At 38.2% G+C, this 24,513-nt stretch overlaps 1 protein-coding gene and 1 long non-coding RNA gene across 2 annotated transcripts; both read left to right on the top strand.

Annotated features, from left to right (window-relative positions):
• Positions 1-482: 482 nt before the first annotated feature.
• On the top strand, positions 483-4,734 carry LOC144631073 (uncharacterized). The gene is made up of 4 exons (XR_013566668.1): positions 483-782; positions 2,458-2,551; positions 2,720-2,788; positions 4,477-4,734. It is a non-coding gene; the product is annotated as an uncharacterized LOC144631073 (long non-coding RNA).
• A 13,283-nt stretch (positions 4,735-18,017) lies between these two features.
• LOC144631043 (uncharacterized) lies at positions 18,018-21,761 on the top strand. The gene has a single exon (XM_078489414.1). It carries the CDS (start codon positions 18,018-18,020, stop codon positions 21,759-21,761), a length of 3,744 nt encoding a protein of 1,247 aa, XP_078345540.1.
• Positions 21,762-24,513: the final 2,752 nt, after the last annotated feature.

Raw genomic sequence — 24,513 nt, 5'->3', positions numbered from 1 at the left:
CGCGCGAATCAAAACTATTTTATCCAGGGGTGGGACGTCAGTTAAATTACACTATCCGGTGATTGGATCATAAACCTTTGATAATACATATTTTTCCACACTAAGAGAAAAAGTAAATGATTTAAAACACAAGAAAAAAGTAGATGAAGTCAGTTGAAACAAATTTTGTTTGCACATAACATCTAAATGATATCCCCAGCTACTACCCCTCGAAAAAGCGTGATTCTTGGCGCCAAATCCTTCTGCATAAATTTGCCGCCCGAAGACTGGGGAAAGGACGAATATAATACCGACCGTCCCCGGGGTAGAAATATTAATCTTTAGTCTATCTGCCCACCTACCCTATTTCTTTCCTTTTTCCGAATGCTTATTTACTTTAAATAAACGAAAAAAATTATCTTCCTGTGTTTTTTGTTGATATATTTAAAGATGGTACGCTGGAGAACGCCAACGCCGGCGAAAAACGTTCCCTACTCACCCTCTCCCCAAGACATCAGCAATAATTCATATTTGAGCGCCAAAATCTTGAAATACGTTACGTTATTTCGGCGATCATGGCGGAGATCAAAGAGGAGTGCAATGATCTTTTCGAAGAAACGCTGCAAAAATCAAAGAAGTACCAGTCGAAAACGAGAAATTACTGTAGAAATGCAAGCTAGCGAAGAGAATGCTCGGTGAAGTACTGTAAGAGCTGAATCGCCTGAAAGAAATGAGCCAAAACACGACACAAGGGAATCGATGACTCGCAGAAACAAAAAGTCGAAGTTCTGAAAAGCTGTCGGGTAAGTGTTTGAACTTCATTTTGTGTTATATCACCAGTTTACTTTATTAATTACCGAATGTACACCATTTAATATATATTCAAAACAAAATGAATGTTCCGTGTATCTTATGGAATTATAATTTTGCTTTCAGATGTTTATAGTCAGCTTATAACTGATCGGTCGTTATATTCAGCCCAGTCATGAGTCTGGCAGTCTAGTTTTATATGCCAGAGTCACACAGGAAGCCTAAATTTAACTGTTGTTGGCTGCGGTTGTGGATTCTATTCTATATCGAGGAACAGTGTCCTGATTTTAGCATTATTTTGAACTGAAGGCTTAAAACACTTTATCTTAGATAAGCTAAACTAAACAAATGATGATTTTGTTTTGGAAAATATTAGCACTGCATTATTACACTGACAGCAAACAGTGTAATTTTGAATCTTTGTATTGAGAAATCATGTTATAAATCTGAACTTATTATGGCTTCTTTGTGTTTTCTTAAAAAAATATATTCAGTGTCTGACATTTGCAGACTGCAGAGTGCAAAATGCAGAGTGCGTAGTAGGCTAGCCTTGAGTGTAAAGTTTGCATTCTGTTTTCTGCTAATTAATTATTAATGCCAGACACCGAATTTCTTATAGACAAAATCACGAAAAGTTTTCTGATAGACACAGAAGGGACACTTCAGGGAAATTTCTTATTGCCCTGTCTATTTCATATTTAGGGAGGAAGGAGTGAGGTGTTTTGGGTGGGGAAGGGTAAGAAAGGTGGCGAGGGCCATAGACCAAACGGCTGAGGAGAAAGGTCCTGAGTATATGAGTTCAGAACAGAGGGACATTATTAACATCATCCTTTTTTAATTCTTAGGAAACTTTAGTTGAATATTCATCACAGGATCATTAGGTTGCATCTAGAGGATGCTGGCCCCACAGGGCTCAAAATAATTTTCGGACAGTTGCCGGTCATGTTGTCCAGCCAGACAGATTTTAGCTCGGTCATGTGTCGTTTCTGAACGGTCAAAATATTGAAAATAGGACTTTTAAACTACCCCTCATTTCTGCTGTTTTAGCTACAACTTTTATGAATAGATCACTTTCTAATACCCTTCTGGTCATCAGTTATCATTCTCAAAGCCATGTACGTGACCGGTCAAAATGACCAGCAAACTGAAACTTTGTCCGGACAAATTGTCATCTTGGCTGGACATTGTCCACTGACCGGCCATTATTTTGAGCCCTGCCCTATAGGCCATTTTCAACACAACACTCTTTGCTGTCCCTCCAAAATTTTACATTTATAAGCATTGCTTTTAATATCTCTTGCTGTCCCAAGAGAAATTGAAAACAATGCATATATGCAAAATGAAAAAATGTCATTAGTTTGCGTTTAGTAATGTCATTAGTTTGCGTTTAGTAATGTTCAGCCTGGTTTCCTTGCAGTTAGCTTGACATGGTTTGTTTGCAGTTGGCTTTAATTTGTTTGTCAGGGCAATTTACTATCATCTTTCTGCCCTTCCAAAAAAAAGGTTCACCTCATCCAGAAAAGGATAGAAAGGTGATTTTTAAGTCCAAGGCATCTTAATAAAATGAAAAACAGTGTTACCAGATGATTACATCTAGTGTATTTTCCATGTATAAAACGTCTGAATCATTGAGGCAATTAGAATTTTGTTTTTTGTTTTTTGCTTTAGTTGACAGTCATGCAACTCAGCAAGAAATGTAAACACACTAGTAAGAGTAATCAAGAGACAAAAACTGAATATATGGAAAAAGGCCTAAATTGAGGTAAGTGTTCTTGCTTGTAATTGTCTTACTTTAATCTCATCGCATATTTAATTTTATTGTATGTCTTGAGAATGGCATGCTAATGATGGTAAAAGTGTTGATTCTTTACTATAATTTTTTCATGTATTTGATTTACCAAATCTAAAAAAATATACGTTTTATTTTTAGGGGCACTCGAGTGCTGTGGCTATGTCCAAACAAAGCAAAAAATGCAGGCAACAAGGCAGGAAAGGAGAGGTGAGGTTTCACTGGAAACACACTAGTTGCCACTAAATCTTGAAAAGATTTGCCCAACATGAAAACTAGAGTAAACAACAATTTAGCTAGCATTCTCAGAGCAGGGAACTGAACAGCAAAATTGTAAGAAGCAAAGAGGTTTGGTTTTGTTTTACAGTATAACTACACTGGGCTCATGTTAATATGTATTTTTGCCCAAGAAATCTGCGGCCCCTGGCTCTATAGTGACAGCTAGCCCTGCATTGCATTCCAAAAAAAAATATTTCCTGAACTTTGCCATTAATCCAAGTTCATTCAATTTTTTTAAGTGTACTTTTGAACAGTTGGGTTATGAGTTGTTGACCAGGGCATAACCTGAGTTACCCGGTAACTACCATGCATAGAAATCTTTGTAAAAATCTCACAAATATGAGAAAAATAATAAATAAAAACAATTCATGTTTTTCCCAATATACTAACTTTCTATCACAGTTGTTATGGCACATAGTGTATATTCTATAAAATTATATTTCACCATTTATCATATACCGTATTTACTTGAATAAGCGCCGCGGCGCTTATTAAATTTTTCCCACCTCAAGTGCGGCGCTTATTTGAGGGCGGCGCTTTTTATTTTACAGTTATCGAAAGTAGCATCTTCTGATTGTCAGTATTCGTCTCTTCTGAAGAGAGTAGTGGCGCTAGCTGTCCTAGCAAAGTTCGCGGCCATCACAACATTTACGTATTGTAAGAATGTTTAATAGAAAACAAATGGGCGAGCGGTAAAACCATCACTGTAAACTGCAAAACATCGCTTTTGATGAAACGAAATGTCCAGTTTGCATTAGAGTTGCTTTGTAGTGCAGTTTTTAGCAAAACAGATTTCCTCGAATTAGCGCCGCATCGGGACTGTGGCGCTTATTCGGGGGCCGCGCTTATTAACTTTTTTTGTCCGAAATGCGGCGCTTATTCAACAACCGATATATTTATTACAAATTGAACTTTGTAAAAGTAAAATTTCTGTTTTGGAAAAATTGTCAGTAGACTGTCGGTGGCGTGTCGGTAACCTGTTGGCTGACAGTTGACCCACAGTCGGTTACAGGGAGCTGTTCTTCTAAGGCCAGGGGCCATAGATTTTCCAGGCTAATATCAACATGAGACCAGTGTAATTACACAGAATAATAGAACCAAAACTGTTAGCTGCTTGCAGCTTTGCTGCTCAGTTCGCTGTCTACTAACCCATAGCTAGTAGAGCCATGAAACATCAAATCTTGGTGACAGCCCTGGCTATGTATAGCTTGGTCAACATCTCATAGCAAATTGACCATTTATCCAAAATTATATATTTTTTAAAACAACTTCAATCAGGACCTTGTTATTGTCCACTTCTTACACTAACTAAGCCATACTTCTTTACCTTTTGGGACACTACAATTTTAACATACACTACTATGGGAATGTGGTGGTTTGAGGCTGTCAGTGTTTTTAAACAATATTGAATAAAAAGCATTTACAATCAAGGAGCCTAGATGTTAACAATTAGAACAGTTACTGTACAATGTATGTTATACAATCAACTCTCTGTAAGGTTGGCACTATTTGGACCGGCCTCAACTGTCTGTCTTAGAGAGGTGTCCGCCTCCCTGGCATGGTATAAAAACATATTTTTTATCAAGTGTTGACATGGTGATGATCATTTTTGTTTGTAGGGATTAACCAAAGGAGCCTTGGCATTAGACCATGTTGAGAAATTGGAACAAGCAGAAAGAAGTTCTTAAAGAGCTTAAATGGGACTATGACATTTTACAGTATTATATTTTCTTGAAATATTTGACATATCTGATAGATTATCAATAGGAGCAATACTGGTATGTCTTTTCAGTAGAAATTGAAAATTACAGAGGTTTTTGTTAATGATTATTTTCCAAGATATATACATCAAACTTACCTTGACAGTTTTTTTTTCTTTAAAGGACCCTAGTCAGCTACACTTTTTTTTTTGTTTACATGCAAGAATTCTGTATTATATTTTTCTGGGAGCACGTCTAAATGAAAAGGCTCACCATAAAACTCAGTGCTCAGGGTAATTAAACAGACTCCCAATAGCGCAACTTGTAGCAATGCAATAAGGCTTCACTTCACCATACATTTTTATGAATTCGATGCCATTGATGGCAGATGCTGACTAGGAACCTTTAAGCTTTCATAGACTGAAATAAAGCAATTTGCAACATATGTGTTACAAATATTGTATGTTTATTTATCATTAAAAAAATGATTGGAACAGTTACATTTAGCATATTTTTTAATAATTTAGGACATAAATATATTATTCATTTATAGAGCTAAATTGGAAAAGTTGAATTATTATAAATATTTGAGAGATGCAAATGCGGCCATACTACTGAAAACCTGAAAAAAAATTCAGGCTCTGAGCGGGAGCCTGAACATTCTCTCAAATATTTATTTCATTGCTACTGCTGGACAAACATTCACTTATTTTTTAATTATTATATTTGACAGGAGTATTTATTTCTGCCAGGCAGGGTCACCCACCGGTATTCGAGTAACACAAACAGTTACAATATAAATTGAATCTATCTTTATATGAAGAATTTTTGAGTTTATGGAGATAATTGTTACTGTGATTGTTTTGTAATTACAACAAACAACAAAAGTAGACCTGTCAACACCTTAGTTATTGATGTAGGTTTGTATTAAAAGAATTACAGAGACAATAAACTATTATTACTTTGAAATCTTACATGAATAATTTATATTTGTGTTAGTGAACATAATGCTAAGAAGGTCCTTGCAAGAAGATTCCCTTGATGTTAACTTGCACATTCATTGCTTTTGGATTGTACTCTTTACAGATCCCAGATGTACATTAATGATGATGTACATCACATTCAAATAACTCATGATCAGTAAAAGGTTATCTTTCCCTGACATTAAAATTAATGGACATTAGATGTGTCATCGTATCTGAAAGAGTGATATCTTTCCTTACTGGCCCTTTAAGTGAAACATTTTTAAATTAACTTAAAGGTTATCTTTCAATTACATTTAAGTGACATTTAATGGTGCATAGAATCATAAAGATTCCTTTCCAGTTCTTTAAGCTGCCACTTAAAGTCTCTTTGAACATTAAGGTTAACCTCCCATTACATTTAAGTGACATTTAATGTGGCAAAGTATCCTAAAGATTCATTTCTTGTTCTTTAAGCTGCCACTTAAATGTTCTTAAAGCAGTCTTAACTGGTCCTTTAAGTTAAACGCTTTAAGTCACTTAAACGCGACCATTCCTTAACCTTTAAGTCACATTTAATGCGTCCAGGCATCTTAAAGATTTCCTTTAATTCCTTTAATTTATCACTTAAAATTTCTTAAAACATCATTTAATGCATCTTTAAGTACATTTCTTAAAGATGCATTAAATGGTTCATTACTGAATTTAAGTGATCCACTTAAAGATTAAGAAAAGAAACATTTAAGAAATTTAAGATAAACTTAAAGGTACAGGAAATGATTCTTTACTGTACCTTTAAGTTATCTTTAAGAAACCTTAAAAGTGTCATTTCGCCCTGTGTATGATTCTGCCGCCGAGTCAGGCTCGCCTCTTGGCCCGGCTGCCTCGTTGTCAATAACTTTAGTGCAGCCCTGTTGAACACATACAAATTCTCCTTTCTGGTCTCTAAGCATTTCTTATAATGAAAGTTGGGGGAATTTGCCACTGCGTCAATGCATGTTCGATTCCTTTTAGTGATCACTTCCTTATATCTCCTGACCTGCTTGCTGATTTAGTACTGTTGTTTTGAGGAGAAATTAGGTTTGAATTCTTGGTTTTCACGTGACGTCATCAAAATTCTAAAATCAAGAATCGCAAGACCCCTGAGTTTTTATCCTCCACTGGCTTTTACACGTCCTTAATATATATCTTTTTGACGATTTTTAGCTCGATAGCATTTTCCGTCTTTAAGATAGAGCATTTTGAATTTCGTAGTTTCACGCCACACGAGATCAAAGATGGCCGCCGGAAGGCTGTCACGTTTTCTTTAAAAAATGCCTCATCCTGTGATTTTGATTTTTAACAATCTGGACAGTAAAGGTTTTGCGAGAAGTGTTTATGTGAATGTTTACTTGTTTGTGGGGGTGATTCGACCGCTTTTTGTAGCGGAATTTAATGCCAGATGTTTTCATTGATTTCCGGCCGCCATGTTGGAGCCCAAGCAGTTGGGCTCCAACATGGCGATTCCATACTGTGCTCTCTAAATTTGCGTGAAACATTTTGACGGATAACTCGAGTACGGAATAACGTACAGACCTGAGACTTGGACAACAAGTATATAAGGTAATTTTCTACAACCTGTCACATTCTTGATTTTTTTTTGACTCATTAGTTTTGGATTTATTTTTTGGCGGCGTGACAGTGAAAACCACCAATACTGTTAAGATGCTGGAAAAGATAACAATCACAAGCAAAGCAGAACAAAATAATCTGTGTACAATGTTTACCATTTTGTTGAAGCGAGCACCGGAAATGAACTCTTAGCGGACTGTAATTCCATTTCAGTCGTACCATTGTTTTTAATTTGAAAGTACATGAAGCAGTTTAAAAAAAAAAAAAATTCGCTAATAAAAGAAGGCGAAATCGATGTAAAATTTGACAGGGTGAAATTTTTTGAGGAGAAATTCTAGCTGAGACAAATAGTTGACGTTTGTAATATTTTTTACCGTCTCGTGAATTCGTGATAGCAAGCCATTCATGGTTCCTAATGCGAGCAAATCATCAGTAATTCTTCGCTTGCACAATCAACTTTCGTTTTTATAAGTGCAAAACTGACAAAATTGTGCGCCACCGAGAAGAAACTTCACGAAATTTTTGGACGTTGTCGACGTTTTATCAACGTGAATATTAGAAGGTGTCTAATCAGTTGTGTGGTAACTCAGAAAGACCAAAGAGTTTTATTTTCAGGATCATGCGAGATCTGATTTCCTTGAGTTTTTTTTTGTGTAGATTAAAATTTTCTAACAATTACTAGCCGGACAGAATAAAATTTTCAGGTACTTTGCACCTTTGTTATTCTTAAAACCTTTCGTTTCCAAGAAAAAGTGAACATCTTATTTCTTGTTAACAAATCGATACATTGTCAAGTGGACTGGTGACCAGTATCAACATTGTTAACTGTCTTCGGTTCTTCGGCTAACACCAGATAATTCGTCACGCAAGTTATTATGACATTGGAAACCTTTGAAAGTCGTAACCCTCGTGCATGCAAAGCAACATGCCAGCTACCGGTGCGTCTTATTTCTTACATTGTCAAGTGGACTAGTGATCAGAATAATGAAAATAGGGCCCTAATGGGTCCGGTTGTTCTACTGGTATAACGTATCAACATTGCTTACTGTCTTCGGTTCTTCGGCTAACGTAAGATAATTCGTCACGCAAGTTATTATGACATTGGAAACCTTTGAAAGTCGTAACCCTCGTGCATGCAAAGCAACATGCCAGCTACCGCTGCGTACGTCACAAACCACAATAAGGTCTGTTTCAGCGCGTATAAATAGCAAGCGTGCAAAGGTACCCCGAAAGGGGTACCTTTTTTAAGCTTCAGGTATATAAAAGGGTAGGAATTTTTTAGGTATATGTAAGGGTAGGGAAATCTGTCATTTAGGTATTTAAAGGAGCCTTTAATTAAAATATTTCGAACAGACGTACCTTATGGCTGTATCATTTTAATTTATTAAACGCTACATAAAAATGACAACAACACTTTCTATTTTAGGTATATGTTACGTCATTTAGGTATGTGAAAGGGGTACTTTTTTTTCCATAAAAGGTATACGAAAGGGGTACCTTTTCTGTTAAAATGGTATATAAATGGGTAAGGGGTTGGACCTCGGGGCGGAGCCTTCCCGTAAAAAACTTATACACAATAACAAGTCCGCAATGCGAACAGGTGTCTAGTGAAAGGTGGATACTGGTACTCGCGATCACACATGTAACTATGGTTGATTTCCGTTGATTTCTCGAGTCCAGCTTTGTTTGGTTTTTCCCGAGGATTAGGATCTTCGCTTTGGGGATGAGCTTGGGCTCATTTCCTGTTAGTGGCTGCTAATTGAGCCTAAGATGTATGCTTTAGCTCTTTGATTATGGGTCGATTTGTACCCTTAAAAATAGATAATTTTTTTAAAAAATTGTGTTACTTATCTCCCCTCCACCCACTCCAAATTCTAAGTTTTTTCTGAATTTTGGAAATGGAATTTGGTATCAGGAGTCGAATGCGTGTCATAAATCTTATCCAGTTTAAGGTTTTTAATTATTTCACTGCAAAAATAGCTCTTAAAATCGACGTATTTGGCGATAATATCTCATATACAGTAATCTTTCCCAAAAAATATTTCTCAAAACGTGGATGTGCCTTCTAATGGTGAGCAATATAATAAACGGCACACAGTGCATGCAGAGGGTGACGTTTCCTAACGGGATCTTAAATAAGGAAATTTGTCAAAAAATTAACATACTAAATAAAAGAAGCTGACAACTTCTGTATTGAATGACTGTTCAACAAGATCTAAACAAAAGTTGCGTTATCTTGTAGCGTGACATTTGGTAATCCCTGATAAAAAATACTTCTCTCTAGCGACAGAGGTCAAACGTGGTCTTGTAATTGAATTACGACCCAATTACACAGGCCAATTGTAGAAGTTGTCTTTTTACTGAATCTAATAGAAGTCATCAAATATAATTTGTCTCCTCCGTTTACATTTTGTAAAAGTCCTTTCTAAGAATTTTACTCGGCGTTTTTCGTGGCGATTTATTGTTGTGCTAAACTTAATCTCCGTTCGACGTTTACGGTAGTTAGTTCGCAGTCCTATTTGGTCGGCCGATCGCTACGAAACCATTACTTAAGACAAAAGACTTCGCATCATCGCCTAAAAATACCGTGTGTGTGTGTGTGTACATTGCAAATTATGTAGGCCACAACCTTATCTCCACGATCTTGCCCTGTTGTCTTGCAAAAATGTTTGACGCACAAGTAATAGTGATAGTTTGACGCTTATTTTCAGTTCACACTGAAGGATCGCACTTTTTAGGCCTGTTTATACTTAAAACCCTGTTTTTTCAATTGTTTATTTAGAAATTAAAGCGGCTTGCGAAATGCTTGTAAAACAGTGACGATCCTGATGTTAATTTTATAAACAGCGTAAACACCAACAGCTAATCGCCGGGCCAACAAGGGATAACAAAAATTTAAACACTTTCGTGCCGATCTAAAGGAGATAATCAAATTACTTCATTTATCTCGGAAGCACGCTTTTTCGCAATTCCGAAGCAATACGCGTACGAACAAACTTTGCAAAACCTAAAACGTTTAAATTGACAGTAAATTGGAACAGGGTCAAACATTATTTATAAAGCGTGAGTACAGTCAGCACGAGTACATTCATGCGGCAAATCATTGATAATCACAGATAATCATTGATGCAATTAACACCTTGTTAAAGCGGCTTTATCTATTAAAGGAAACGAATGACAGAAGCTAACCTAACCCCAGTTGCCGCGTGTCGCACGTAGTAGCGGGAGCAATAGAGGCGACTGTATTCGCATTTGAATGTCAAAAAATTTGGGGGAGTTTGGAGACTATTTGCACGGTTAATAAAGCCCATTGTTACCCCCGAAAATTGTGTGATTTTTTAACTGTTTTTTTAAGTAGTAGATAAACTGTGTTTATAGAAGTGTCTGCAATTTCTCGTGTTCTTAAAGGCAATAATCCCTTAAAAATGGAGGCTCTTACTTTATAAGCCGTAATCATTAGACGTAAATAGTAACATTGACCCACGCTTACATGATTTGCAAGTAGTTTACTATTTCTGTTATTACTTTGTCCACATAAATACTCAGCAGCTTTTGCAGATGTTTGGTCGATCAGTCACTGGTGTTTTCAGTCGGGCAGCTTCAGCGTTTTCTTGCTTTAAAAAATACACTTCTCAATAACTTCTCTGGGCTAGCTAGTTCCGCTCCACTTCGCTACTAGAAGCAAATGCATTATCACTGACACAGAGCATCGCAAACGTCGCGGTATATTCGTTCTCAAATTCAATTTGTCCCAAATATCCCTTTTGTGATCATTCTGGAATTCAATTAGCTCCGAATATTCTCTTTGTGCTCGTGCTTGATTTCAATTGGGTTCCGAATATCTCCTTGTACTCGAGTGATTGCGAAATGGTCATGATGATATATCGAGTGGTTACACAACAGTTTACACATTCCTGATTGAGTTCTTATTCTCATGTAAATGGTCACGGAACGTGAAACCCAGTGAAACTCTATGCGCATTACTTGATATCTTAGGTTGCAAATATTTTTAAAAACACAACAACGCTTTTCAGTTATCGGAACATGTTTCGATGTTTCAAACATCATCATCAGCCATAATGAATATATAAGGTTTGCAGAATGATCGTTACTATATACGTAACAGATTTTTTTCCGTTTCTGTATAGATGTCTAGATGCTTCGCACTAGGTAGGAGATGTCTTGGTGTGGCACTAAAACTTTATGACAAACTTTAAAATAAATATCTTTCAGTTTGTCTAGCTTCAAACAAAAGTGTTAGCCTTTAGCGACAACTGTTATATGGTTTCTTTTATATGACTCAAATGGAACGTTTGTATATGCGCTAAGAGGAGGACTATTTTGTTGTTACAGAAACTGCATTGTATTGTTCAAAATATGAGCTTCGAAATCCGGTCAGTATTTAAGTTGCAGCACGTTTTCAGTAATCTTATTCCTTTCGCGTGCAGAAATTTGCATTGGGTGCTATCTCGCTCACATCCTGTGACGAAATAGAATCATGACTCAGCTAGCAGACAGGACTAAGGTCGACTAAGTTGTCAATCATTTCGAAGGTTGAAACAAGACCGATAAGGGGAGAAAGCTAAATATAGCAAACAGAATATTTGACAGGTACTTCAGATATTGGCCTTTTAATAGCTTTTTGTTGATACAAGCATCGCGTGATCACAAGTCACTCAAGTTGTAGACAGTTCGGATATGACTCATTACTCGAACATAACTTTTAGTTTCATTTGGTTTTAGAACATTAACAAAGGAACAGAGACACAGTTTCAAAGACTGTAGATTGCTTTCAGCTTTAACACAGGACGTAAGTACATACAACTACATATTACATACTGTTAGCTTTTTATTTTTAGAACATTTTTCTTTTATTTTTAGAACATTATACTTGTAATTTTATATTTTTACCTTTGTAACTCAATTTTTAACTTTGTATTAGTTTGATTTGAGGACCTGCCTGAAAACCACTCTATGTGACGGGAGCCTCCTCTTGAAAAATTATTTATTATTATTTATTATTATTACAAGTCATAGCAAGTGACATCGATATCTGTAGGCTAGCTATCTTTAAAGATTTGCTTTAAGACTCTCTGTCGACAGGTATGGGAGCGTTTGTTATTGTTTTGATTCTGTCGCTAAAGAAAACCGTTTAAAAATCAAAAAGATTTGGAGCTTTTGACGACCTAAAATAAAATATACCGATAGAAACAGGTATGAAATGTTTGCTTTTGAGGCCATTTGGCTAGGGACTACTTTATTTTGAAATTATGACCTCGCTTCGTGGGGTCGCAAGCTACAATTACAATTACAAGCTCATGTCGCCGTACGCGTCATTTGAAAGCAACTCCATAAAATAAATTTGCTTTTATTTGCTCTCAGGAGCACATTTATAGAATAAAGGTATACAGTACTTAATGATCTTAAAATACTGTCCAAGTTAAGATGTAAAACAAGTAATGAACATTACTTGGCGTTTTCCATACCGCGGTTTGGAATCCCTACGTAGTTTGTTTCGTTAAGCGGTCACGTACAGATTCATATATGTTTTCAGTTCGATCCTTTCCAGTCAGAACGGTTGCCATTACTAGGGGAAAAATGAAGAAAAAAAGCCCTTTTCATGGAAAAAAATTTCTAATAATCTCAGCAAAGTTAACTTGGCATTGGAAGAATCTATTGGCAATGCGAAGAGAAATAATTCAGCATCGATTCAGTGTCACTTACTGCCGACAAACGGTGCCGATGCCGCGGGGCCGGGGGGGGGGGGGTGGTACTCCCCTCTATCAGGTTTATAGGTTTGTGCCGCCCCCCCAAAGGGTATGGTTTTGAGCCGTTTTGGTCTGAAAACGGATATAAATTTTGAACATTTTGGTCTGAAATTGGTTATGATTATCGGGGGAACGTTCACGAAAGCTTACAAACTTATTTTTCTTCCCAGCAACCGGGGCGAGTAACTGGTGAGAGATAAAGAGAAATAGATAAAATGTATTTTACCTATTCACCTTTGAGGCCGGCCACGGAGCAACACGCAGCAACACGTCGCGGCGACATGACAAATCGCAGCGACAAAATATGAATTAACCAATGAGAGAGCGTCATGTATTTTAGCCATATTGAATATGGAAAACTAGTTCGCATTCCCACTCTTCCAAATTCGCTGTTTGTGCGCCGAACAAGCGCCATGTCGCAGCGACTTGTTTGTAAGCAGTACACACGGAGCGACTTGTCGCATAGTGTGTCCCGACCTTAATCACGTACTACAAAGCCAGTGTGAAAATTTGTTTATTTTCAAGGTCAGGTCTGAAAACATTTTTGGTCTGAAATTGGGTCTGGATTTGGAAACGCGGGCGGCACATCCCCACCATGTTCACCTGAATGTACGTAAAGAACGATAATCCTCATTGCGACCAGCGAACAAGCATCAGCGCAGTTCGCTGGGAGCAACTCTAATGTTGGTAAAAGAAAGATTTCTGGGACGCTGACTAGCGATTGCCTTTTATACTCCTAAAATTCGCGGGCGCTTGTATTGTTGTGGATCTATATTTGGCATTTAGCATAATTCCAATTCCTTATTTGGCGTGTTCGCACGTGCGCGTCTTTTCACGACGTCAACAGTTGTGCGTGTTTTCACGTCGGTCATCAGTTTTCTGAGCGGTCAGTGTAAAACAAAGACTGCAAACTGGGGTTAAAATGCAGATTGAGGGTAAAATGAAAACTGCAGACCAGCAGTAAATGCAGACCAAGGGTAAAGTAACAAAATAAGAGTCACAAAGCCTTTTCCCCGCCCGCTCCAAAGTTCGAAAGAATGTACGTCAGACAAAGTTCCCAATGAGCGAACACATGAATGGACTGGCGGCAAATGTGTTCAAATTTTACTTTTTATACAAACTTGACCTTGTGAGACGTAAGTCTTCTGCACCTGTAAACTGGATGAAACTGAACGGTTTACAGCCCTTTCAGCCCCGTGCCCTTTCGGAAATTAATTTTGTACGCACACGAACTCACGTCATTTGTTTACCGCTACTCTGCGTTGCAGCCCCACGTGTCACAGAATACCAGATCGTCTGCAATTCGCAACGCGGGCAAGTTAACCGCTCGCTATAAACATAAAAGTTTTGTACTTTTTATTTTTTTTATATATAGTGTTTAATAACGACTTGTTAACGAAGTAAAGCCGTTATTTATAACTTAACTGCGGAAAGGTTTAATCTGCGCCAGTTAAAAACACTTGAAAGAGCTGTGGCGGTGAGTAATTTGATCGCTGAACGTGACCTTGCTGTGATGACAATGTGTGATGTCAATCTTTAAAATGCCTTAATTGTATCAAAAAGTTAAATATAGCTTTTGATCAAATTTGTGTCGGCATAAAATCTATTTTATATGACATTTATCGCCATTTTATTTACGCGATCGCTCGTGTGATGCGTTGTCTGGAGTAGATTCCTTTCAAATTTGGAGCCGGCAGGGAAAAATGGCTTTGTGACTCATATTTCGTTTACCCCTGGTCTGCAGTCTGCATTTTTCACTGACCGGATTGAAAACAATAATTCACATAATCACGTGGGATGATGGCGTCAGATCACTTGACAATTACATCATGATGTCAAAACAGCCGCCATCTTGGATCCGCCATCTTGGATTTCAAAATTTTTCCAAAATGTCTGCAAATACACAAAATCAATAAAACTGTGCTTAAAAACCGTGAAAAGGTAAAAATTAATTGCATTTAAGTTAATTTTCACCAATAGAAACACGAAAATTACAAATTGCCTATCAAAATGCCGTTTGCATGGTAACGTCAAGTTCCTGACACAACTTCCTATCCTTCCAAATTATTCCCAGATAAATTTTTGATCAACTCGCAAAATTTGGCAGGGTTTGGTTGAATCTTGAAAAAGTTATAAGCGTTCAAAGTCAGCGCGGGCCTCAAAAGTCCCCCCCGGTCTGAATAGGGTCAAACCAAGAGAGGATAAGGGGAAAACACATTTCAGAACACGTAAAATTGCGAGTGCGACACTAATACAAGCTCGATGAATGCTGTGTGTCTCTTGATCGAGAATGAGAATCTGCCTTCTTCGAATTTTCAAAGTTCTTTTCTAACATATTAAAAAATGTCATTTGCCTGAGGAAAGACAATTGGCGAGTTAACTTTTTTGCAATGGAACTTTTGGTACAACTTTCGGTGATTTCTGCAGCAAAATAACTGTAGAAAACTCGTGTCTTTTCCCGTCTGGTGAGGCCTTCCAAGGGGTGTAGACGTGTTGAAAAATCACATGCTTTTGAGGACCGTTGTAACCTATAATCAACGGCTGTAGATGTCGCTGTCGCTCCTCGCAGTGCTGGTAAATGCCACCGAAGCTTCGCTTTTTCCCTTTATGCTTCTGCATCCTCTAAAACAACGGAAGGATGGTTATGATTGGCTTTAAAATCTGTTTTGACAGAGGATCAAAGGGCCTTAGTAAAAATTAATCAAGAACAGCGAGCCTAGCTATGTAGGAGCATGGAAATTTTGAAAATCTGAGCTTTCAGAAATGCAATGATTTCGTGCACTCACTTTCATGCGATATTTATAGTATATTTACTCACCATTTCTCGCTATCATTGATAAGTGCACAACTTTCAATGAAGTCGCTGTCTTTTTTTAGCGTTTATTGTGTCGCTATCGCATTTCAACGCCGCAATCATGTTGCTTGTCGTAACTTTTTCGAAGATTTGAGCCTGAAATGTTATAAGAATGTTCTTAAAAAAAATTAAAAGAGTGGTATTGCATTGCGGTATCTACATGTTCACATCACCAATGAGTGATGACAATATCCCTTACAAGTCAGCATATATCGTTTGAAAGGTTATGAAACAGGCTTTCAGAAAAAAAAAACTTTTGACCGAAACAACCCATAATATAAATAAAGGGAAAATGTAGTCAATTTTGACTGTTTTTTGACCTGACAGGGTTGATTTGTTTGATATTTAGTACATATACAGTCAAAGCTCTCTTAACGGACACTCTCGTAAGCGGACAGCTCTACTTACGGCCACCTTGTTAGAAACCCCGTTTTTACTCCCATACAAACTCTGTATTTTTACATTCTCGTAAGCGGACATTCCCGTAAGCGGCCGCGGACACTTTCCGAGATTACGACTTAGACTTTTTTTATGTTTTTAAGCTCCCGTAAGCGGACACCGCAAAGAAAATCATATAAAAACCTCTGTATCTTGAATTAATCAATCAACTTCACATCGCCGTTCGTCACAATGATTTTTCTGTATTTACAGTACCATATTTTAGTGTTTGTTTTGTCGTCATCCACGTCCGGTTACATTTCGAAACACCACCAACATGCATAATACCATTTTGTTAGCTGGGCAAGCTCCCGAAAGCGGCCATCTATCCCCTACACCTCTAGTGGCCGCTTAGAAGAACCATTCTCGTAATATAAGCGGCCAGCTCCAGTTGCGGACACTTTTTTCGCGTCCCGAGGGTGTCCGCTTACGAGAGCTTCGACTGTATTTGACTCTCGCAACAAACAGAAAAAATAAAATTCATTCTTTACTTCTTTCAGCCTTGGGGACGTTCTAAGGATGTTCTTAAATGTTGGCCTTTTTTCAGCCTCGACGTTGTTATGAAAAAGGAAAAAAGGAAGACCAAAGATTTTTATTTTGAGGATCATGCGAAATTTGATTTCCATGAGTTTCTCTACTTAATTTAACAAAGCCTGGCCGGACAGAATAAATTTCTTTACTTTCGTGGTTTCAGAACAAAGTGATACCGCTACCCCGAGGTCCGGGATTGCTACGAAGGCAACCAAACAGCCTAAATCGGCAAGACCATCAAAGGGAAATAGGGGTACTTACATGAACATGTCCATTTACTAGCTTCTCTTGCTTATTGCTAATGGTTTCGTATTACGAACCCATGGCCTCCCAGATACCGGCTGGGCGCTCTAACCAACTGAGCTACGAGAGAGTCGTTGTGAGCTGGGCCATTTACTAGGTTGATATGTGACACGCGTCCTACATACTGCTAGGATCAGCAATGTCGAAATCATCAAGTTTGTAGTAAATAATGAAGATGGTAAATTTTAAGCCCGGTAATGAATAATGAAGATGAAGTATTCAACATGACACGAGCATGGGACAAAGAAACAAAAAACTGGCCCAGCTCACAACGAGTCATTCGTAGCTCAGTTGGTTAGAGCGCCCAAACGGTATCTGGGAGGCCATGGGTTCGATTCCCGTCGGGGACTCAGATTTTGTCTTTGTCCCATGCTCGTGTCATGTTGAATACTTCATCTTCTTTATTTATTACCGTGCTTATAATTTACCATATTTATTATTTACTACAAACTTGATGATTTCGACATTGCTGATCCTAGCAGTATGCAGGACGCGTGTCTCATATCAACCCAGTAAATAACCCAGCTCACCACGAGTCTCTCGTAGCTCAGTTGGTTAGAGCACCCAACCGGTATCTGGGAGGCCATGGCTTCGATTCCCGTCGGGGACTCAGAATTTTTCTTTGTCGCATGCTCGTGTCATGTTGAATACTTCATCTTCTATACGATTATATGTTTTCAACTAAAACTACCGACAAAAAGCAACTCTAAGCAAACTGTCAACTTCAACTTCAAATTTTATTTCAATGCGATTTTAAAACACTTTTAATATAAAGGCTAAGCCGCATAGGTACTTTAAGGGCTAGTCAAGGCGACTAGTCTATAATATTATATAACTGTTACTTTCAGATATTTTTGCTCCCCACCGGCATCAGGGGCTGTTTTTATTCTGTGAGTGTGGTAGTTTAAACACACATTTTCTTACACGCATTAATTTTTTCCTAACTACCATTAAAGACCGGATATACTTTCACTGCAGGACTTTTGCAGGACAATGGAATACTCATCAGAACAGTTGAACTATTTTCGAATTTGTTACATCGCCTTTAACTTGGTGCCCAAAGGTCTTCGGAAAATATTCAAACAAGAATGGGATTTCCGTTACAAAACAACGCTTGGAGAATGGAAAGACACGCCAAAGAATGGTTTAGACTTTTACAACAACGAATCTCGAAAAAGCCGTTCAAAGAACGCAAGATATCTAACGACAATACAGAATGGAAACACGGCAGAGTGGGACTGTAGTTGTTTGTTTTTTACGACCCTGTTCTCAGATAGCATTGGCACAACCCTGAGTACCGCAATCAGAAAAGAAGTCGATGATCTTCGTCAGGTCCGAAATAACATAGCTTGCATTACTGAAGCCGAACTTACAGATGCTGAGTTCAAGAATTATGTCAGAAGAGTACTGCTTGCGTTCAACTCTTTGAGTCTTACGGTCAATGATATTGAGGCAGTTAAAAACCAAACGAGCTTTCCCACGAGAGATGTGAATAACTTAAAGCTACATGCTGCTAATCTCCTAGCAGAATTGCAAAAAGCAAAATCTGATTTACAAGTCGCACAAGACACAACAACGTCAAAAGAACAACAAGTTGAAGCCATTGCTACTGATTTAGAAGTCGCGCAAGACACCATGCAGAGTAAAGAAGAACAAGTTGAGTGTCTTACGCAAGAGATTAAGTCCAACGTTGAGTCTTTCTGTGATCTCACATTCAAGCCATCTCACGAAATCGTCAGACGTTCAAATGACATCACAAGGATTATGTCAAAAATGCAAGAGCTTCACGATGGAAGTAATGGAGCAGTTAGTACTATTTATTTGTCTGGAAATCCTGGGTGTGGCAAAACTCAAATTGCTCGTCAAATTGGACAAGACGTCTTTTCAAAAAGGTCACGCGACAGCAAAGACTTAACATTTGTTGCCACCCTGAATGCAGAAACCCTTGAAACGCTGAGAGACTCGTACATCAGTCTGGCTAAACAGTTAGGAATTACAGAATACACTTTAACTAACCTGACGACCTCCGAAGTAAACAGCCCCAAGGAAATAGTCCAGCAACTCCAACATTTAATCTTGCCAGAGATTAAACATTTCTCAGAGTGGTTAATAATTGCTGATAACGTTGTCGACCTGTCTATGGTTCGCAACCATCTGCCTCAGACTGCCAGTGAAGAATGGGGTCACGGTCAGGTGTTGATTACAATTCAAGACAGCAGTGCGATTCCTACAAATGATCTTCATACTTACCACGAGTCCCTGAGCGCAGGAATGCAGCCGGAGGACGCAGTAGAGCTCCTGAAACGAGTTTCACAAATTTCAAATGACGACCAAATTCAAACTGTTGCTGAGGTTCTCGAGTATCAACCACTTGCCTTAGCAGCCGCTGCATTTTATGTACAAACGGTTGTGAGTCATGGTTCTCCAAATTACAGTTGCACAAACTTCATGGAGGCATTTGGTCGTGGCGATCATGAAGCGACAAAAAAAACTCTTCCTGGAGGGAATCTAGCGTATTCGAAAACGATGACTACTGCAATAACAATGGCAATAAATAGTGCTTTGGAAAGCGATGAAGTTTATCGCCAGGTACTATTCTTTCTTTCACTGTGTGCTTCCGAATCTCTCCCAGTTGAGGCAGCTGTTAACTTTGTCAAGCATCGCACTTCGGGACAGACAGAAGAGTTCATCAGGGCAAAGATTTTAAAATCCTCCTTGATTACTTGCTTATACAGTGAAGATGGGATACCTGACTATTTAAGAGTACATAACGTTATTCATGTAGCACTCAAGAAAATTTTGACACTGGATGTTGACTTCACAGAGAAAATAGAGTGTATATCTGTGGCAATTCAGGTTTTTCACTCCCTTACTATGTCATTGAGAAATCGTTTAACTGAAAGTAGGTACATTTGCTTAATGCAACGTAGAATTACGGCCCATTGCAAAGCATTGCATGAGATTCTTTATCAAGATTGTGGTACAAAGGATGTTTTGGTAAAGGAGTTAACATCCTTTATCTCCGCTGACAAGGTTGTTTCGTGGCTTCACATGACTGCTTCTGTGTGCTGTGACCTCAGCAATTCATCAAATGCTAGTCTCTTTTCCGCAGCAGGTTGTGATTTTTTCCAATACATGAGTAACACAAGAGAAAGTGACATATTAAAAGCAGATACCTTGGCTGTGTATGGAACCGCACTATCGATGTCACGCCAGTATGAATTAGCAGTGTCACACCACGATAAGGCACTGATCATTAGGAAAAAGATTTACGGAGAGGAACATGCAGATGTAGCAGCAAGTTATTACAACTTGGGAGTTGTTTCTGTGAATCTCGGACAGTACTATGTAGGAAAAGAATACCACGAGAAGGGACTTGTCATCAGGAGAAAGATTTATGGCGAGGAACATGCAGCTGTAGCTGCAAGCTGTAACAACTTGGGAGCTGTTTGTCATGATCTCGGACAGTACAATGAAGCAAAAGAATACCTCGAGAAGGCACTGGTAATCAGGAAAAAGATTTACGGCGAGGAACATGCAGCTGTAGCAGCAAGCTATAACAACTTGGGAGCTGTTTATCATGATCTCGGACAGTACAATGAAGCAAAAGAATACCTCGAGAAGGCAATGGTCATCAGAAAAAAGATTTACAGCGAGAAACATGCAGCTATAGCAGCAAGTTATAAAAACTTGGGTGCTGTTTATCATGATCTCGGACAGTACAATGAAGCAAAAGAATACCATAAGAAGGCTCTCGTCATGAGGAAAATGATTTACGGTGAGAAACATGCAGATGTAGCAAAAAGCTATAACAACTTGGGAGATGTTTATCGTCATCTCGGACAATACCAGGAAGCAAAAGAATACCTCGAGAAGGGACTGGTCATCAGGAAAAAGATATACGGCGAGGAACATGCAGATGTAGCAGCAAGTCATAAAAACTTGGGAGCTGCTTATCATGATCTCGGACAGTACAATGAAGCAAAAGAATACTACGAGAAGGCTCTGGTCATCGAGAAAAGGATTTACGGCGAGGAACATGCAGATGTAGCAGCAAGTTATAACAACTTTGGAAATGTTTATCGTGATCTCGGACAGTACAATGAAGCAAAAGAATATCACGAGAAGGCTTTGCTCGTCAAGAAAAAGATTTACGGTGAGGAACATGCTGATGTAGCAACGAGCTATAACAACTTGGGAAATGTTTATTGTAATCTCGGACAGTACAATGCAGCAAAAGATTATCACGAGAAGGCACTTGTCATTAAGAAAAAGATTTACGGCGAAGAGCATACAGATGTAGCAGCAATTTACAACAACTTGGGACTTGTTTATCGTAACCTCGGACAGTACAGTGAAGCAAAAGAATATCACGAGAAGGCACTGGTCATCAAGAAAAAGATTTACGGCGAGGAGCATACAGATGTAGCAGCAATTTATAACAACTTGGGAGTTGTTTATCGTAATCTCAGACAGTACAATGAAGCAAAAGAATATCACGAGAAGGGACTGGTCATAAGGAAAAAGATTTATGGCGAGGAGCATGCAGCTGTTGCAGCAATTTATAACAATTTGGGACTTGTTAATCGTTATCTCGGACAGTACAATGAAGCAAAAGAATATCACGAGAAGGCACTGGCCATCAGGAAAAAGATTTACGGTGAGGAACATCCTTTTGTAGCACGAAGATGCCGCAAGTTAAAAATTGTTAATAGGACGGATTGTATTTTGTTATAAAAAGTTTATAACGCAAGCGTGATGGAGGGAAGGTGGGACTTACTTCCGGTCATTCATGCTTAACAGTCGTACGCTTTTGGCGTCAATTCTTCGTGCTATCTAAAAAGGAGGGCTGCTAAACATGGATACCAAATATTGATTGTTTTTAAACCTATTAAGACCGGGCTTTTTTGGATCTTTTTAGACCGGGGGGGGGGGGTCGGATTCCGCCCCACTCCGTAACTTCCAGAATATGTCAGCAATCACAATGAAACTTACAGGATATATAGTACGTCCAACAATCTAACTTTTGGTATACGTCACGTGGGATGATGACGTCACAACAAGTGACAATTACCTCATAATGTCAAAACAGCCGCCATCTTGGATCCGCCATCTTGTATTTCGAATTTTTTCCAAAACGTCAGAAAACCGCCCAAAATTACTGCAAAGTACTCAAAATCAATAAAATTGTGCTTAAAATCCGTAAAAAAGTGCAAAAATGGTATTAAAGTTATTTTTCATTAATAAAAACACGAAAATTACAAATTTGGGAAAACATGCCTGTCAAATTGCCGTTGCCATGGTGGCAAATTAATCCAGATAAATGTTTGATAAAGTCGCAAAGTTTGGCAGCGTTTGGTTGAATATTGAAAAAGTTATTAGCGTTCAAAGTCAGCGCGGGCACTTTCCGCCCTCCCCCCCCCCCCCCGGTCTGGATATGGTTAATGTTCACCAGTTGTGCAGTTTTTTACTTGTTTAGTTTAATGAAGATATTTAAAGTACAACAAATAATGCATTTGCATGGTTTCTTTTAGAATTACAAATGTCACTTATAATTTATTACGTTTTTATAATTTTGCATTCACTAAACTTTCATTTTCGAAACTTAGCAGAAAAACGGAAAAAAAGAATTTTTGTTTTAAATTCAGAATGGAGAAGCATTTACAAACCTTATAACGTCTTATGTCTAAATCGTGATTATAACGAACAGACGTTTAACACTAATGGTCAATAGTTAATGTTTTGCTTCGATCACTGGAAAATAATTTAGTTTCTTGTTTTGAAGACATTTTAACGAATCGTGTAACTTTTAGCTGTATTAGGAAATTCATGCTGCCTCTTCCTTTATTCTTAACTATTATTGGTATTGTATTCCATGCGTATCATGGCCGCGAATGTAAAACGCTGAAAATGAGGTGACTCAACTTTAATTCCGCTTTGAGTGTTCTTCTACCATTTTAAGAACCGTGGGTGCCAGAGTTTTTCAGTTCTTTGCGAGTTGCATTATTGTTCACAGTTCATACAAAGGTAAGAAAATTCTTACACCCATGGTAGATTGCACAGTTCATTGTACATATCAGAAATGTTTATCAAGAAATTCATTGTTAACTGTTTTTAGAAATTTCCCAAAAGATGCTAGACAGGGGGACTTAAGTGCATCATTTTCTGTGTTAATATTGTAAATAATATGATTATAACAACATTATTAAAACAATGTTATGATTTTCTTGTAAATTTTTATGTGTCATTCAGTACGAATATCGTAAAATTCCGAAAACAAGCCATTCCCACCGGAAAATATCCCACCTCCAAAAAAAAGATGATGATGATGACGACGACGACGACGACGATGATGATGATGATGATGATGATGATGATGATGATGATGATTATGATGATGATGATGATGATGATGATGATGAAAATAAAAAGCCCTCGAAGTAAGCCTTCCCAAAAATAAGTTCGTGGGCTTATTGTAAGGACAACCTTACGTTTACAAGCTCCCAAATATAGCACTTGCTTAGTATTTTACGTCGTTAGAGTATGCGCAGAGACCGGACCTGTAATGTTCATTTCACTACTGAAGGGTGTCATATCATTCTGATCAGTTAATTTTACGCGGTATCCCTCCCACATATACACCCAATATAGGAGACGCGGTGGCCTAATGGTCATCGCGCTGGACTCCGATCCGGATCGAGCAATGCGGGTTTGAGCCCTGGCCAGGGTCATTGTGTTGCGTTCTTGGGCAAAACCTTTTACTCTCATAGTATCTCTCTCCACCCACGTGTATAAATGGATACCGTCGAATTTATGCTAGGGGGAGAATTAGTGTGTACATAAAAGTCTTGATTATTTCCTAGTGGCATTAAAGATCACAGGTCATTGCTAAGAACGCAGTTTTCGAGCTTCTTAGAATTCTCCTTTTCGTACCGTTCATGTTTTACACTTTGTTCGTGTCAACCAAGTTCTCCCAATCAAGTGTATATGTTGTAGGTCAAATTGGTTTTCAGGCTAAATCTGTTTCCAACCTAAAGATAACACTTTTTAAATCACTTAATAAATCAATTTGAATTTATTTATTGGGATTTCGTTTAAATGAATTCAACTTGTTCTACGCCATTGTAAAAGTGTCATCTTCGGGTTGAAACAGATTAACCTAGGTTGGAAACAGATTAAACCTAAAAACCAATTTGACCCACAACATATACGCGAAACAAGTGAGTATATCAGAGCGGAGGCATTTTGAAGCATTTATTACTTGAATAATGATGGATGTCAATAATCGACCCGACCTGGTCGTAAGTCGCCATCCGTGGCGTGAGGAAAATGGTGAGAGTGCAAAAGCTCTCCCCATTCCCCCCATACCTTGGGTAAGTTAGTGGTCGCCCCTTTACCTTGGGATGCTACAGTTAGTCTGACCAGAATGGCTGAATCTCTGAAAGGACGAGCACGAAATCCTTTGTTGATTGTTTCAAAATAGTGATCG

The sequence above is a fragment of the Oculina patagonica genome, chromosome 11, assembly GCF_052425735.1.
Source record: "Oculina patagonica isolate OP01 chromosome 11, crgOcupat, whole genome shotgun sequence".
In the NCBI taxonomy this organism is placed as follows: Eukaryota; Metazoa; Cnidaria; class Anthozoa; order Scleractinia; family Oculinidae; genus Oculina; species Oculina patagonica.
This window is presented reverse-complemented; position numbering and strand designations above follow the sequence as displayed.

Bases quoted from the DNA above. Each gene is read 5' to 3' on its own strand.
- LOC144631043 (XM_078489414.1), top strand. From the start codon at position 18,018: ATGGAATACTCATCAGAACAGTTGAACTATTTTCGAATTTGTTACATC.